The sequence below is a fragment of the Onychomys torridus genome, chromosome 22 (assembly GCF_903995425.1).
Source record: "Onychomys torridus chromosome 22, mOncTor1.1, whole genome shotgun sequence".
NCBI classification, from domain to species: Eukaryota; Metazoa; Chordata; class Mammalia; order Rodentia; family Cricetidae; genus Onychomys; species Onychomys torridus.
The window spans coordinates 23,085,796-23,102,964 of NC_050464.1; the positions used below are offsets into that span (position 1 = coordinate 23,085,796).

Sequence of the window (17,169 nt, forward strand, 5' to 3'; positions counted from 1 at the left end):
TAATCCTTTACCTCCAGCAATAGAGGCAGGGCCAGTTCAAAGACAAGCACAGCTACACAGTGAGACTGTCTCCAAAAAATGAGGGGGGCAGCGCTGGAAAGAGGTCCCAGTGTTTAAAAGCATTGGCTGCTCTTCCAGAAGACCCAGGCTTGATTCCCAGCACCACATAGCAACTCAAAACTGTAATTCTAGTCGCAGCGGATCTGAAGCCCTTTTCTGGCCTCTGTGAGCACCTGGTTGGTACACTCACAGCACAGACAAAACAGGAATCCACATAAAAATCTTTAAAAAGGGGGGGGGGGCGGGGAGCAAGGCGGTGGTGGTGCATATAGTTTTTTGTTTTTTGGTTGTTGTTTTTTTTTTTTTTTTTTTTTTTCGTTTTTTGAGACAGAGTTTCTCTGTAGCTTTGGAGGCTGTCCTGGAACTCGATTTATAGACCAGGCTGGCCTCACACTCACAGAGATACATACACCTGCCTCTGCCTCCCGAGTGCTGGGATTACAGGCGTGCACCACCACCGCAGGCACATATACTTGCAATCCCAGCACTTGGGAGGCAGAGACAGGTGTATGTATCTCTGTGAGTGTGAGGCCAGATCCAGATATTGAAGACCATTCTTAAATCAACAAAAAAAAAAGCCTGTCGCCAGAAGGTTTCTCCAGTCCCGCCCAGCCCACAGTCCCGCAGTCGCTTATAAAATAGTCATTCAGAGGCTTAGTATTAATTACCAGTTGTATGGCCAATGGCAGCTTGCTAGCTAGCTCTTATGACTTAACCCAATTTTATTAATCTATAAGTTGGCATGTGGCCGGGGCATTACTGGTCTGCTGGCACCTTGCATCTCCTTGGGCAGCGCCTGGAGTCTCTCTCTCCTTTCTTCTCTGTATATCTGCTTGAATATATGCACCTGCCTCTAAGCTGCCTTGCCATAGGCTAATGCAGCTTTATTTATCAACCAATCAGCGCAAAAATATTCACAGTGTACAGAAAGACATCCTACAGCACCTGACAGAAATTAGAAATTTGTCTCTGGCCATTCTGTTTTTCCCCTGCAATGGTCCCTTCGGTCATTGCTCACTCTCACCCTTGAATGTGCCTCAAATTATTTTGTAATACACCCCGTCATCTTCATTTAAAAAAAAAAAAAAAAAAGCCAAAATCATTGGAGCAAGCTAGCCCCCAAACTCCTGGGTTTAACCCTTCTACCTTAGCTTCCTAAGTAGCTGAGACTGTGAGTGCCTGGCGTAAGGGAGCTCTCAGATGTGCTTTCCAAGTTTCCACTGCTAGGCAGGGTAATGCCCAGAGCCTTGGAGGTCATTATTGATCTGCACGAGGGAGGGTGGTCTCTGCTCCCACTTGAACCCCTGGCTCTGCTGTTTGGGTTGACCTGGAAGCTCACTTCCAATAGGTAAGGTCTTATATCATCAGTGGGCCAGGGACAACACTCAGCAAGGATGAGGCACAGCTTCCGTTAACAGCCGGACCAATCAGAGGCTTAAGGGGAGCAACTAGACCAATGGTTCTCAACCTTCCCAGTGCTTCAACCCTTTAATACAGTTCCCCTTGTCGTGGTGACCCCCAACCATAAAAATGTTCATTGCTACTTCATAACTAATTCTGTTACTGTTAGGAATCGTAATGCCAAGATGTGATACGTGATCCCCAAGGGGTCACAGCCCCCAGGTTGAGAACAATTGTACTAAATAGCTGTGCAGCCCTAGGCACTTCAGAATTCATCTGTGTGGTCAATCCAGGAAGTGACGCCAAGGAGTGTCTTGATGAGGTTAGCCAGGGATCGGTCACACTCTGCTTTCAAGGGAAAAAAAACAAATTCCATTCATTTCTTCAGGGGTCTTGATCTTAAACACTGAGGCTTATACATGCTTATTAGAGCCACTATTTCTCCCTTGAAAAAGAAGTGATTGGAGAAAGGGAGTTGTTGTTGTTAGTGACTTGTCCCCAGGGCACTTTCAAAAGGCGCTGAGCAGTGAGTGCTTGTTCTGGGGTGGGCACACACTCCTGTCTGAGCTTCCACAGGGGCATTCTCAGGGTGGCTTCCTCTCAACTTCTAGCTAGCCCAGAAGCCCAGTGCTGGCCTCCAGGGAGAGCTGGGTTATTATTTATTATTTTATTGTGGCATCGCCAGACCCCAGACTTAAAGCAGTGGTCAAGAGACATTTGCCAGCAAAGGAGGGATGATCTCAGTCAGTGAAGAAAGGCACATCACCCGGGTTCTAGTCCTTGATTTTAATGCCATCCAAGGAAACTGAGGCTCTATATGCAAGAGTAGTCACAGATAGCTATGTTATTGAACACAAAACCAAAATTATGCAAATGAAGACATTGGGCTCAGCTGACCTCCCACACTCAGAAATACGTGCCTGTTCCCACATCCAATCTGTTTCCACATTCCCAATCTAACCCTCCCCAGTGCATATATATTTTCCCCAGAATTCCAAAAATACCTCTCTCCCATCCCAGTTCCCAACATCCTACCTTCAGATAAGGGAAGGCTCCCTTAAGAGTCACGGAATGGGCATCCGCTCCAGGCAACAGCATGTGCAGAAGTCCAAGAGAACTTAACTATTTACATTACGGTCAAATACGGTTTAAAAATATGCAGGGCACTTGAGATTCTTCCTAGGATCAAAATGCTTTGTGTGAAAAGTGTTTTGGGCAATGTTTGTCTTAGGACTCAGCCCAGCATCGCACAGCCATCCCTCCCCCCACCCAGTTTGCCCTGTATTGGAGGTATGGAGGTATGTGTTAGTACTCCAGGGAGCACTCAGTACTCCAGGGAGCACTCAGACCTTGATCAGCCTGGGACACAGAGCTCAGGCTGTTAGTTCGCAATTAGCCTAGAGCCTGAGAGAAAAGAATAGCAGGTTCCGGAGTACTGTTGGCTTTCGACGCAGGAAGTACTGGGCAGCCAGGCGAACACACAGAGGTAGGTTATGGATGGTGATGGCTCCTCTATTACATCAGTAACAGCCTCCCCCCTCCCCAACACACACACACACACACACACACACACACACACACACACACACACACACACCTTGGGACGTTCTGTTTCAATGTGGCTCTCCCTCAGTCTTCTCTGCTGTGACTCTATTTATTTGTAGTGCTTTCCGCTGTGGCTGAACTTGTACCATGTGGTGCTACCAAACCTTTCATCTTCCCAACCGTGAGCATGTTACCCAGGAGGAAAGATGTCCGAAGCGAAACAGGAGGGAGGCGCTAGGGCAGGCACTTGGGGCCGATTCAGCAATGACTGGTCTGACTCCAACCACTTGGGAGCCATTGACTGACATGACGGGACGCACAAAGACTTTTAAGGATGTACTTCCTGCAGATCAAGGACAAACCTTCCTTACAAGCCTCAGGTCTGGGCCTGAGCAATTGCAACTGGAAAGGGATCAGACAGACAGACAGACAATTTCCACAGACATGACCCCTTTATTTGGAAGCCACCCTCGGCCACCACATACAATAGCACAATTCAGAATGGCTCCAGCTTCTCATTAGAGAGGGCCAAAACAGGCTGATGAATTCTTTTACTCCATTTAAGAAAAGCCCCAAGAGAGGTGAGTAGAAAATGAGTGTAGAGGCCTATACAGCAAAGATACACTTTGACATGATGCTGTTTTTTGTTAGGTTTTCTTTTTTTTTGGTGGTGCTAGAGAGGGAACCCAGGGCCTTGTGCATAGTAGATATGGTTCTATCATGAAACCACGTCCCAGATCCCAATATATATTGCTTTATTTCATATTCCATATTTCTATTTCACTAGTCAAGGAAGAACTGTGATTATAATAAATATATTTTTTTAGTACAAAGAAAAGTTTCTGTGCTGCAAGAAAGTACAGAAGTCAGTGGCTTAAAAATGCAAAGGGTTTGTTATTAAAAACACACACACACACAAGAAGATTCAGTACATGGTCTGCCCTAATATTGCAAACATCAACTATTAAAAAAAAAAAAAAAAAGGAATTGAAAGGGGAGGGGAGACGATTCTGAGCTGGTTATCGGGTGCCCCTCCTCTGCCCGGCCAGTAGCCTGGAGCTTTCTTGTCACAATGACACAAAACATCATCCTGAGAATAAAGGGGGACGGGAAAAGTGTCTCCAGCAAGCCACAGAGACAATATCTTTCCCCAGAATCTTTGTGACCTTAAGCACACAGTCTGGGCCTGGTTTTTGAGCAGATCAGTTTTCTCTGTCTTATGTTTGTGGACGCTAAAGTTCCAAGCATTGAAGGACTGTACGACAGGAACGGAAAGAGTCCCAGGCCCAGTCCCTAAAAGCCCTAGGTTACCTGTCGGCTCTCTACTCATATGGACATCATCCTCAATAGTGTGCTTCACTAGCTATTAAATAAGAAAGGAACACAGAGCTAATTTGAGGCCAACCTGGGCTACATGAGACCCTGTCCAAAAAATAAAAATAAAATCTATTTAAATAAAGAACTTCTTTGCTACGACAAGGTCAGAGCCATGGTGTTAGGGGGCTAAGCGCCAAGTAGGGGCATCAGCACCCCAGAAGATCCTATTATTTGCTGAGGAGAACAGGAGAGCCGGTGTCCTGGAAGATGATGCTACTCACTCCCTCTTGGACCTCAGTCTCTACCTCTGTTACACTCAGAGTAAAGCACAAATTCAAAACCATGTGTTCCCACCAGAGCCCGGGGAAGCCATTGCCCTCCACCTGCATGTAGGAATTTAGCTCAGTGCCCAGGCCTTGGCCTTCTAGTTCTCCGAAGCACGTGGTTGCTCTTAACCCCCAAGTGCCTCACTGGACCACTCTGATCCTACAGGACTGATATTGGTGGTGCTGCCCTTAACAATTCCTTACATTAAAGAAAAAGTTGAATTAAAAAAAAATACTATCCAGGAATGGTCAAGGATACCCATGATTACCCATTGTGCAGCCTGGACATGCAATGCTCTCAGAGGAGAGCTACACAACTCTCTCTTTAGGGGATCCATGTTGCACCCTGACTGAAGAGAAAAATTATTGTGGACGGTTCTCTCTCTCCGAAACAGGAAGTAGCACACGTAAGTCTACTTCCATCACCTTCAGCCCCAAGGATGGCTGTGCCTCCAACCCACGACTGAGGTTCCTCACCCCCAACCCTGAAGAAACAATACCAAAGAAAGAGGGTGTCGTCCCTTGTGCAGGTTCACCACACTGGATCCTAACACAAGACTTGCCAGCCAGCCGTGGTCTGGACCCCCGAGAACTAGACTCCGTGTCTGCCTGACTTGGGGAATCGTCAGTCCTCTGAGACTGTGCAAGGAAGGTAAAGCCAAAGCCCCAGGGCAGGGCTGTAAACACTGTGGGTTTTTTGTTTTCTAAGGCCCAACTGGTACATGGCTTTGGCAGCTGTGGTTAATCTCAAAGAGAAGGTGACAGGCATGGTCTGGGAGCACAGGATATATCTTTCCACATCTAAGACAAGGTGCTTCAGTCACCAGAAGAGCAAGAAGCACACTGGGAGGGAGGGGACTCTCTCTTCTTTGGCCAGGGCTACAGGGTGATACTTGGGTAAATCCCTACCGCACTCCTTATTCCGACTAACACACCGGGCACAGGAATGTTCGAGAAAATGATGACATGGCTCTAACATGGGCAGAAGCACTCCTGCATAGTATCAAGAAGGTATCAAACCTCTCTGGACTCCCAGTAACGTCCTCACTAGGTCCCGTGGCCTCCAGTGAAGACTGCCGCCATGCCTCCAGGAAAAGACCGGGTGAGAGCAGACTGAGTCCCCAAGGTCGCCGAGCCAGGGAGACCGCAGCAGCACCCGAGCCTTTGCATCTGTGCCTCAGCACACTCTGTCCTCACCTCAGCAGGTTCTGGGACAGTCAGCAGCTCCTCTGGGGATCAGACTCCCAGAGCCACCCGAGAGGACTGACGGACAGCCTCCTTCACGGGGCTCTTGCCTAGCAGGACTGCTCACCACCATGTGATTTTGAACTCATAGATGGGGCGTTTGCAGTAGTAGTGGTTGACAAGGTGCTTGTCGCACACCCCGATGCACTGGTGGTCCACTGTGAGGCCCTGGGCTGACAGGTCCGTGACCAGACAGTGCAACAGGTCATACACGTCAGCCACCGCCTCCCAGGGCCCGAAAGACACGTCCACTTCACAGTGATGCTCAAAAAGCTGTCCGTCACTCTCGCTCCGCTCAAAGCGCAGGGAGTTGAGGAGTGGACACTCATAGGGGGTGATGGGCATCTCTTCCTTGAAGACACAGACTTTGAGCTTGGCAAAGCGGGCCTTCCGCTGGACTGCGCGCAGCCGGGCAATCTCCACGATCCGCTCCAAATGGTCTACAGAGTTTAACAACAGCCATCAATGGACGGGGTGAAATAGAGGGCACAGAGAGAGAGACACACACACACACAAAACAGGGACATACACCCAGTGACAGGAGGCAGAGGGGAAGAGGCTGATTTCATGAGGGGACTCCATGGACTCAGGAAGGGCACACTTCAACAAGGCCCAATTGCTTTCCGAAGCTAGGAAACCCACACAGGGTGAGGGCAATCCTATTGATGTTGTATCTGTTGGTAGTCCTGGGAAGACTGTGGCCTCTGTGTGTGTGTGTGTGTGTGTGTGTGTGTGTGTGTGTGTGTGTGTGTGTGAGTGATGTTCTTCCCAACTTGAAAAGTCCCAGTGTCACTGAAAGAGGGGAAGATTTTCTCCTAACCTGGATGCATGCTGGACCTACCCACTTTTGGGAAAGGCCTAGGGTCTGAAAGACGCCTTGCAACCCCTTTTCCCAACTGTGCAGGGCACTGACCCCTCACCTTTGTAATAGGGCATGAGCCCCAGAAAGGCCTGGCGCACCTTCTCGCCCTTCAGTGGCTGCATGTTCTCCAGCTGCTCCAAGAGGGGCCCAATGGCATAGTACTGGGCCTCTTTGTGCACAGCTCGTACATGCTCCCGGGGTGGCAGGTCCCCCGAACGCAGGAAGTTCAGCACATCTCTGTGAGCAGAAAAGGTGAGAAGGAGATAAGGACCATGGGGTTTGGGGGGAGGGTGGGCTACCAGGGCGGCTAGAGCAGAGCGTGGGCCACATTGCCTGCTGTGTAACTTTGGGTAAGTAAAGATGACCTTTGTGTGCCTTGGTGTCGTCACCCATAAAATGAAAGAAAATAAGAACATTTCCTCACCAGGTGGCAGTGGTGCACACCTTTAATTCCAGCACTTGGGAGGCAGAGGCAGGGGGATCTCTGTGAGTCTGAGGCCAGCCTGGTCTACAGAGTGAGTTCCAGGACAGCCAGAGCTACACAGAGAAACTCTTTCTCGAAAACAACAACAAAGAAGTTCAGTTGTAACATAAATGCATGTATAATAGAATAATTGTAGCTTTACACATCCAGTATTAACAACAACAACAACAACAACATTCTACTTGTCTCACATCCTTACCATTAGTAGTATTCTGTAGCTATATGGAGAAGACAAAATACCAAACAACTCGGAAACTAACTGGTTTCACAACTAAGTAAATCCATATTTAGTTTCTTAAAGTACATATTCAGTTCTTTTTTTCTTTGTTGTGTTTGTTTTGTTGGTTTTGTTTGTTTGTTTGTTTGTTTGTTTGTTTTTGAGATGGAGTTTCTCTGTGTAACTATACTGGCTGTCCTGGAACTCACTCTGTAGCTCAGGCTGGCCTCAAACTCACAGAGATCCGCCTGCCTCTGCCTCCCGAGTGCTGGGACTAAAATCATGCACCACCACCCAGAATATTCAGTCCTTCCAATCTTCTTCAGATTCTTCAGTTAGTGCTGAGAGTAGTAACAGCCAGTAGTTGTGGGAAGACAGCGAGTAAACCCCCAGATCAATCTGTTACATCAAGAATTCATCTAAACTATAATGCAACAAGCGCTAACACTATTTTTTTTGTTTTTATTTTTGTTATTTTTGTTTCTCGAGACAGGGTTTCTCTGTGTAGCCCTGCCTGTCCTGGAACTCAACTCTGTAGACCAGGCTGGCCTCGAACTCACACATCTGCCTGCCTCTGCCTCCCGAGTGCTGGGATTAAAGGCGTATGCCATCACCTGACTTAACACTAAGTATTAATCTGCATTAGCGACTAATCACGTGCCACCCATTTGGTCCTTTTAATGACACTGCAGAGCAGTTTCTTAGTTCCAGTCTATAATCGAGGCCGGCTGGGGCCTAAGAGGCTATGGAAAACACTTGTTGAAGGAGCCACAGCCGGCGAGGGCTCAGGTCCAGACACACCTGACTCTGAGCCTACAACCGCAATGGTCCTGATGTCATTAAAAGCAGTCAAACCAAAGTCCTGTATGCACAAGGAGGGACCCCTCCTGAAGCCCTAACAGCCCCCGATGGCAGTGTTGATGCAGGAGCTACAGCAGCAGACATGTGTTGTCAGACCCTTCCTAATGCCCTGAACTCACACTCCCAATCCTTGGAAAATTCCCTCTGCTGCCGATAAACCTCCAGCATCCAGAGCATGAACGCTACTACATCTTGCTTTCTGCTACATTTCTGCCACTTTCCAGCCAAGGCCAACAGAACACCGGCATATATAAGCCTTAATTTGGATCCCGTTCTCCCCTCCCTACAACCGTCTTAAAGATCTTGATTGTACTGTTTGGTTTCAGGTGTGTGGATATGTGCACAGAGGGCAGGCACACCGTGGAGGGCAAAAGTGCCAGGTCCCCTGGAACCAAAGCAACAAGCTATGGCGAGCTACCTGACACAGGGGCTGGGACTCGAACTCGGGTCCTCCGCAAGAGCAGTACACACTCTTAACCTCTGAGCCATCCCTCTAGCCACCCCCACCCCCTTGAATTCAGTCCTCTGGGATCTTCAATAAACCCTTATGAGCTCTGACAAACAGAAGCCTGGGCATGGCCCAGCTAAGAGCTGCCAGCTGGGGCCAGCACTTTCCTCCCCAAATGGCCTGCAAACAAAAATCTTTTTATAGTTACACAGGGTGGTGTGACACTTTGTTTTCTCACCATCAGAGGCAGCTGAGAGCCCACTGGGGAAAAGCAGAGACTGAAAAACAAATTATTTGGCCAGAGGACAAAAATGACCCCTGTAGGCAAACCTTACTTGAAGGTCAACACAAAGATGTTTAGATCAGTTGAAGAGTTTCTGCTTCCCCGGCCAACAGTTCAAGGTTAAAGGCCATGCTAACCCTCTAGTCATCTCCACAGTTAAGACTGAGGGAGCAGAGGACTACAGCCATGTGCTCTGAAGATGTGACCTAGCTGGGACCACACACAGGCTCTTTACTTTACCCTCACCGACAAGCCCACCAGACACCTATGCTGTAGGATATTATTTTAAGATGTGTTAAGTTTGTTTATGCTGTTTAATGAGGCAAAGGTGTGTTGCATTCTTTTATGTTGTATTTGTTTAACTCCATGAAGCTGTGTGACTTGCCTGTCTAAAATACCCGATGGTCTAATAAAGAGCTGAATGGCCAATAGCGAGGCAGGAGAAGGATAGGCGGGGCTGGCAGGCAGAGAGGATAAACAGAAGGAGAAATCTGGAAAAAGAAGAAAGGGCAAGAGAACGAGGAGAGGAGGATGCCAGGGTGTGAAAGCAAGATTTACAGAAGTAAGAAAAGGAAAAAGCCCAGAGACAAAAGGTAGATGGGATAACTTAAAGTTAAGAAAAGCTGGCAAGAAACAAGCCAAGCTAAGACCAGGCACTTAAGTAAGAATAAGCCTCATTGTGTGATTTATTTGGGAGCTAGGTAGCAGGCCCCCCAAAAGAGCCAAAGACCAAGGGTAAAAGAAAAAACACCAACAACACAGCTACAATCATTTCTCATATCAACAAGGAAATGGACAGCTGGAGGGACGGATGGCTCAGTGGTTAAGAGTACTTGCTGTTCTTCCAGAGGACCCGAGTTCAGTTCTGGCACCCACAACAGCAGCTCACAACTGTTTGTGACTCCAGCTCTAGAGGACCCAACATCCTACTGCGGCCTCTAAGGGTAACTGCATACAAGTGAGACACACGCATAAATAAAAATAAATCTTAAAAAAAAAAACCACACACACACACATCAAAACTGAGACAGTATAGGGTTTGCCAGAAGTGTTTTCACAGGAAGGTGCACAAATCACATATACATTTCTTTAGGAGATATATATATGTCAGATATATTGAGGCTGTGGGGTGTGTGTGTGTGTGTGTGTTGTCATCATTATTAAAATCCCAGTAACAACACAGGTTGTTTGTTTGTTCAAGGTTTTCTCAGCAAAGTGAAGGTGCAACAATCCAGCATCAGCCTTTCTTCACCTTTTTTTGTTTTAAACCACGGCAAGCCTCATGGTCACTGTTACAGACCATGCCTCCTCCCTGTTGAGTAGGTAGTGGTATCTGCTAGTGTTGAGTCAGGGTCTTGTTACATAACCTGAGCTGGCCTAGCAACACCTGTAATCCCCCTGTTTCCACATCTCAAGAGCTGAGATTATACACCGAGTGCCACCATGCCAACATACATGGTATCATTGAGCTCCAGGATCTAAATGTAGAAGTTTCCTCCAAGACGTTTTTTTGACATTCTCTGACTCCAAGTGCATTCCTCTCCATATAGATAATGACTCCGAAAGTCTCAAACTGAACAGGATGGGACAAGTTCCATAAAGTCCTGCCAGTGGATGCTGGTGGCACATGCCTTTAATCTCAGCACTTGGGAGGCAGAGGCAAGAGGATCTCTGAGTTCAAGGCCAGCCTGGTCTACAGAGTGAGTTCCAAGAAAGCCAGGGCTACTCAGAGAAAACCTGTCTCAAAAAAATTTTGTTTTTCTCTTGCTATCTTCAACTCCTATGGCAAAGCAACTAAGCATTTTAATGCAAGTCAAGAAGAACATTTATTAAATTCCACCACTAAGACACCTCCTCTGGTACCCTGGAACATGCCAACACCCAAGACAGAATCCCAGGCTATCGGCTTGCTATGACTATGGAGCTGATCGTAAAGGAAGAGACATACCCGAAGTGTGTGCCATCTCGGTCAATGAAGTACCGGCCCTCGGAGTCTGTAGGGATGTAATGTCGCCCGCTGAACATGGCAGCCAACATGGTGTCTTCATAGCGCCGCAGGGTAGACAGGCGCGTGGTAAAGTGAGCCCCTCCAATGTTAAGGGGGACGACCTCAGGAAACTGGAAAGAGACCACCACAGCTTTCAGACCGGCAAAGGTAAGGAGAGCGGGCTCCTCTATAGCAGCTGCCTAGGTCTGATTAATGTCGCACCGTTCACTCAGTTATTCAGACTCGGGAACATCTGAACACTGTCTTCTTGTCCTCTTTCCTTGAGCATCAATCACCCAGTCCTGCTCATTCCCCCCCCCCCCCCCCCCCGACAGCTCTTAAATCAGCTCTCTTCAGCCCAACCCCACAGCCTCTGCTCAGCTTTCAGCATCTCCTTCCTGAACTCAACATCTCTACGTCCTTATTCATACTGTCTCCTTGGACAGGCCTCCTCCGGTCCAGCTAGCAAATGAAATCGCCAAATGCGGTGGTACAGGTTGTTGACTGTGTAAACACCTGGATGAGCATCACCTGTCAACCCAGGCGTGTGCCCTTGTCTAACGGACACCAAGGCACTGGATGAGTTAGCAGCATTGGTTTATTCTCTAAGTTTCTGTGACCACTACTACTCTATCATCCCTTTCATGTCCTAGAGATAGGATTATGTACATATTCCTCCAGCATGCCTTCACGACATGTCCCACTAGAACGATACAACGGCAGTCACTTCCCCGTGAACCCATTTTACTAGATGCCAGCATCCCGCAGGCACGAAGACGGTGTGTGCTTGCCAGCTGTGAACAGAGACCAAGAGCTGTTTTGAATGCATCGAGGCACCCAGTCCTCAATCTTTTCTTTTTATCCAGAGACTTCACATGCTATGCGGGAGCTCTGCCGCTGAGATTCGCCCTCAGCACCCACCCCCCCAGTATCCACCTCACTCCATTCCTCTCCTGCTCAGTCTGTAATGATTGCTAAGTCTCCAAGTCAACGAAGGTTCTGGTGGCAAGGGCTAAGTGAGGACAGGAAAATGAGGGAAAGCTTAGCCTTGGGACCCTCACAAGGGTCCCTTCTTGAAATGCTCGAGAATTAAAAAGAAAAAAAAAATCTTTCAGGGCTCTATTTTCTCCAGACTATATGAAAGAACTGTCCCCAGGTCTAACTTTCCCACAAACTGCCTCCAAAGGGACTAAAAGTTTATACCAGCATCAGCTGTACTTCTTTTTCAATGTTATGACGTCACTCCAGCTATGGTGAAAGTCTAAATAAAGTCTATATATGTATCTAACAGTCCTTTCCCCCAGTCTTCACAAATCCTTTGTTTAAAAAAAAAAAAAAAAAAACCAGAAAGGAGCTGGGCGTGGTGGTACACACCTCTGATCCCAGCGCTTGGGAGGCAGAGGCTGGATAATCTCTATAGGCCAGCCTGGTTCTGCATCATGAGATAGGCTAATCAGGGCTACATAGAGAGGCCCTGTCTCATGGAAAACAAACAAACAGACAAAAACGGTACAAAGTTTGAAATAAAGCTTATTTACCTAAGACCTGCCTTACAGTAAAAACTAAACTTCACAAAATTAATGAAACACGCAGGATTTACAATTCTAAATATGATCTCAACTCTGTCTGGCTTTGTAGCCCTGGCTGTCCTGGAACTCACTCTTTACACCAGGCTGGCCTCGAACTCACAAAAATCCATCTGCCTCTGCCTCTGGAGTGTTGGGATTAAAGCTGTGCACCACCACGCCCAGCAAATTTAACTCTTACAGTGCAAAATGCTGTCCGCTTTTCTCCAGAAACTCTAAACCCATTCTCTGTACATGTCAAGACTCTTGGCGCCTTTCCTGGATCTCCCTCTGTAGACCAGGCTGGCCTCGAACTCACAGAGATCGGCCTGCCTCTGCCTCCCGAGTTCAGGGATTAAAGGTGTGCGCCACCACCACATGACATGTCAAGACTCAAATCTCACTTTAGTATAATGCTTTGCACTTATGGAGTTCTTTTTTAGACTAGTTCATACTAATCCACTTCTTTGTACCATATGTGAAACAAAAAACTGAACAGAGTTCTAGATACTGCATGGAGGGATGTGATTCATAGGAAGCTGGGAGTGAACACCTGGCCTGCAGTTTGTGAGGTTGTGTGCCTTTTCCCTCAAAGCACATCTTTTGCCCAAGGACAGTGTGTGTGTGTGTGTGTGCGCACACACACACACACACACACACACACACACAATAGCACCACTGTGTCTCTATTGGCTCTTTTCCCCGACTGCAGAGTTATGTCTAGAATTTTGCTGATTTTCACAAGTTTCCCGAGATGCTGGCAATCCGGTACTTCTAACCCCTAACACCAAGTGTTATTCAGCATCTGCTGCCTGGGATCCTCACCCAGCCAGCCTCTTCAGACAAACTCTGCTGAGTCTCCACTTCTGTATTCATGTTTCTGTTTAATCTTGAGGGTCGTTTCAGGTGCAAAGTGTCACACACATGAAGGACTCCTAATGAAGCCACAGTGTGCCTCAATACAGCAACAGACGAACGAGGACCCCAATCCCACCATCTCTGCTCTAGAGTTCAAGCCTTCAGTGCCCTCCTCCTATCTTCCAAATTTATCACCTTTATGTCCTCGTTCATGCTGTTTTCTTTGCCCCAAATGCTCAACCACTCATTCCTATCCATCCAGCAAATGAAATTGCCCCATGTGGTAACGAAGGTTGTTCACTGCAGGAAAGCAACTGGATGGGAGTGGTCGGCCCGCTTGGGTGTGTCCTTTTCCTAAATCCTACCAAGGCACCATATAGTTTATCTGAACACAGCTTTTTCCCTCCACTCTCTAGACAGCTGGAGAATACACCTGGGCAACCCAGGGCCTCCTTTTGGATTGTATGGAACATGCTATGTGCTGAGGGGTCCCGAGTCCTCCTCTAGTTGATAAAGGTGAGATAGGATACAGGAATGGAACTGAACATCCTGGTAGCTACTGAGAACGGGAGGGAGTGGTGCAGGTGACCCCGGGCAGGGAGGCCACACCTAGTGCAGGAGTAGCATCAGGGATGGATAGCTCCTTAGGGGAGGCTCACCTCCCAAGGTCAGCTCTACAAGGCACCAGTCTCTCCCGTGCTTCCCATCAAGTCCTCCCTTCCCCCGCCCATCGCTCGGTCCAGGTACCTCCTGGGGCAGCAGGGGCAGCCCGTGGCCCGCCTGCGTGGCCGTAGGAGTGGCCGGCTCCAGGAAGTCGTCTTCGGCTTCGGAGCTGGACATGGCACCGTCCGAGTGACGGCTGTCTGGCTCCCGCCCGGTGACAACCACCATCCCTCTGGCTCTGGGCGGTGGGCGCGGCTTCGGGTGGGCGGGTGGGCGGAGGCCTGAAGAACTAAATCCAAGCGGGGCCTGACATGACGAGATGGGCCGCCGGCGGGCGCTAGACGCCGAGGGCCTGCGCGCAGGTAGGATGCCGGGTGTGCTGCCTCCCGACACTCTCACGACCACCGCGCCTACAGTTCGTCGCAGGGCTGACCCGGCCGCCTCCTGCTATTGGCCGAGCCTCCGCTGGCTCCGCCCTGATTGTCAGGAGGCTCGCCCAATCACAGAGGAAACAGTTCGGCCTCCAGCCGCAGTGGCCACGGGCTTGCCCAACTCTGATTGGCTCTCTGGCTGAGCAGCGCGCGCGACGCCGGCCCGCTCGAGGGTTTGGCTTAAGGGGAGGTGATGATCCCCCCCACACACACACATCCCACCCCAAGCGCCGACCTCGATCGCAAGCACCGCGTGGACCCGGCGCCGCAAATCGGAACCAGGCGCTTCTTGCTACTGGCCGAGATTCCGTGGCTCCCGCTGTGATTGGCACGGACACCGCCCAATCAGAGGAGAAATACGTTTGGCCACGAGGCGGGGTGGCTATTGGTCGTTGGCTTGGCTTGTTCCACTCTGATTGGCTCTCTGACTAACGGGAGCGCTACCTCCCTTGGTCCAGGCCGCTTACCGAGGGCGGCGGTTTCTCTACGCGGACTTGGATTTCCTCGGCGATCACAACGCAGGGAGCATCTCTGGCCTGACCCGATTAGCCCCGCCATGACTGTTAAAGGTCTGGTCCAGCCATAGAGGAAGCACGTTCGGGCCTGGCGCTGCAGTGACCGCTGGCCGCCGGCTTGCCCATCGGCCCCTCTCTTATTGGCTAAGTAACTAACGGGCACGCACTCTGCACTCCCCGGTGTTCAACCACAGCGCTGGTCCCGGGCGCAGCCACAGCAAGGACCAACCACCCAACTGCTTCCTGCTATTGGCTGTGTCCTCACTGGCTCCGCCCCTGATGGGCAGGAAGCTCGGGTTTTCATTGGCTCTCTCATGAGCCGGCGCGAAGCTCCAGGCCAGTTTGTCTTCACCGGCCTGGTGCGTCCTGGGCAAGCACCCACCCAGTTCTAGCTGGTTTGCTCCTTAGTAAACAGAGGCCTGGGCAGGATGCCGTGAGGATATGTCGAGGAGGGTTGAAGATACAGGCGGTGGAGAAGATGGAAATCGAGCCCTGCAACAAGGTGGCTGGCCCTTCTGGAACCACAAGGGCATGGCTGCTGTGCTAGGCGTGGACTCACACAGGAATCTGAAGAAGAAGAAAAAAAAAGACCCAGGCTTGGTGGCTTACGTTTTTAATCGCAGCGACTTGGGAGGCTTAGACATAAGGATTTCTGAGAATTCAACTCTCGTATCTAATAATAATAATAACAACAATAATAATAGAGTTAGGAATGGTGATTCATACTGCAATCCCAGTACTTGGGAGGTGGTGACAGGAGTCAAGGCCAGCCTTAGCTAGGTAGCTTGTTTGAGTCCATCTTGGGTTGCAAGAGGAAAAACAACAATAACCCACTTACAAGGAAAAAAATAAAACGAAATCCACGGAGGAAAAAAAAGAAACCCAAAATAGGAGAGATCAATGAATGACAGCGCCTCCTGACAGGTTGGCAAACAAGCCCTATAGGGTAGACGACAAGATGGCAAACAGCAAGCGCTTCACCAAGAGCAGAAGCCAGCAGTCCCGACATCCACCCCCAGCCCCTCCCCACAAGCAGGGTCCCCGTCCCACTTAGACCTGCCCAGACATGCCACGGCTTTCATGGTGTTATGGGTCTATCAGCTCCCTCCTGTTTGTTTAAATTGACCAATCAGATATAAGGGGATGGAGATCCGCCCTATATCACTAAAAGACTCAAGTCCTCCTTTAGGCTGAATTTCTGACTCCCTTCTTCCCTGGTGGGGAGTCTGTCTTTTGTTGTGTGTGTGACTTCAATAAAACGTGGCTGACTGCTGAGTCCTTGCCTTTCCTGCTTTCTCATTCTTTGGACCGGACAGAGAAAAAGAATCCACACCAGCCACGCTAGATGACCTCACCATGATGGTGTCATTACGTCTGCACTAGGACACAGCTGGAAACAGGCTCTTCCAGAAGGATCTTCCCAGCTAGCCAGATGACCCACTTGACGCAACACACCTCAGTCACTGGGTGACTGTGACCTCTGTTGAGGGAGGCTCCTTCAGAAAAAGCCCTGTGCCTCTCAGCAGCTCTTTGTCTCCCATTCAGTAAACCACTTACAGCCGGGCGGTGGTGGCACACGTTTTTAATCCCAGCACTTGGGAGGCAGAGGCAGGCGGATCTTTGTGAGTTCGAGGCCAGCCTGGGCTACCAAGCGGGATCCAGAAAAGGCGCAAGGCTACACAGAGAAACTCTGTCTCGAAAAACCAAAAAAAAAAATAAAAAATAAATAAATAAATAAAATAAAATACTTTCATCATGAAAGAAGGATTACAATCCTGCTCCAGCTGTGGCCTCACCATCATGAACAATCGCTCCCAGGAGGTTGTGGGTGGGTGTCTATTTGTGAGTGTCTGCTGTTGCTAGAATCCAAGATGCCTTGCAGACTTAGAACACTGACTGAACACCGTGAGGAGCGCCCGCAAGAGGACATTGTCAGAAGTGGACAGTGAGATGCCTCAGTCATCTTTTTGCTTTCAATGGTGAGGGGACTGGACTATGTTTAGGCAGATAACTCACAGGACAAACATGCCTATGTATAATCACCCAGGACTCTGACACAAAGAAAAGGAGACAGACAAAATGAGGACGCGGATGTCAGTCA

At 49.1% G+C, this 17,169-nt stretch overlaps 1 protein-coding gene across 1 annotated transcript; it reads right to left on the reverse strand.

Annotated features, from left to right (window-relative positions):
• Nucleotides 1-3,744: 3,744 nt before the first annotated feature.
• Nucleotides 3,745-15,324, reverse strand: Kctd7 (potassium channel tetramerization domain containing 7). The gene is made up of 4 exons (XM_036172334.1): nt 14,207-15,324; nt 10,998-11,167; nt 6,815-6,993; nt 3,745-6,334 (listed from the first exon to the last, which is right to left on the reverse strand). Exons 1-4 carry the CDS (start codon nt 14,348-14,350, stop codon nt 5,958-5,960), a joined length of 870 nt encoding a protein of 289 aa, XP_036028227.1. The 5' UTR covers nt 14,351-15,324; the 3' UTR covers nt 3,745-5,957.
• Between the last annotated feature and the right edge of the window lie 1,845 nt (nt 15,325-17,169).

Bases quoted from the DNA above. Each gene is read 5' to 3' on its own strand.
- Kctd7 (XM_036172334.1), bottom strand. From the start codon at position 14,350: ATGGTGGTTGTCACCGGGCGGGAGCCAGACAGCCGTCACTCGGACGGT. The intron at 11,168-14,206 runs GTACCTGGACCG...GTCTCTTTCCAG, and splicing joins TGCCCCTGCTGCCCCAGGAG to TTTCCTGAGGTCGTCCCCCT. The intron at 6,994-10,997 runs GTATGTCTCTTC...TTCTGCTCACAG, and splicing joins CGAGATGGCACACACTTCGG to AGATGTGCTGAACTTCCTGC.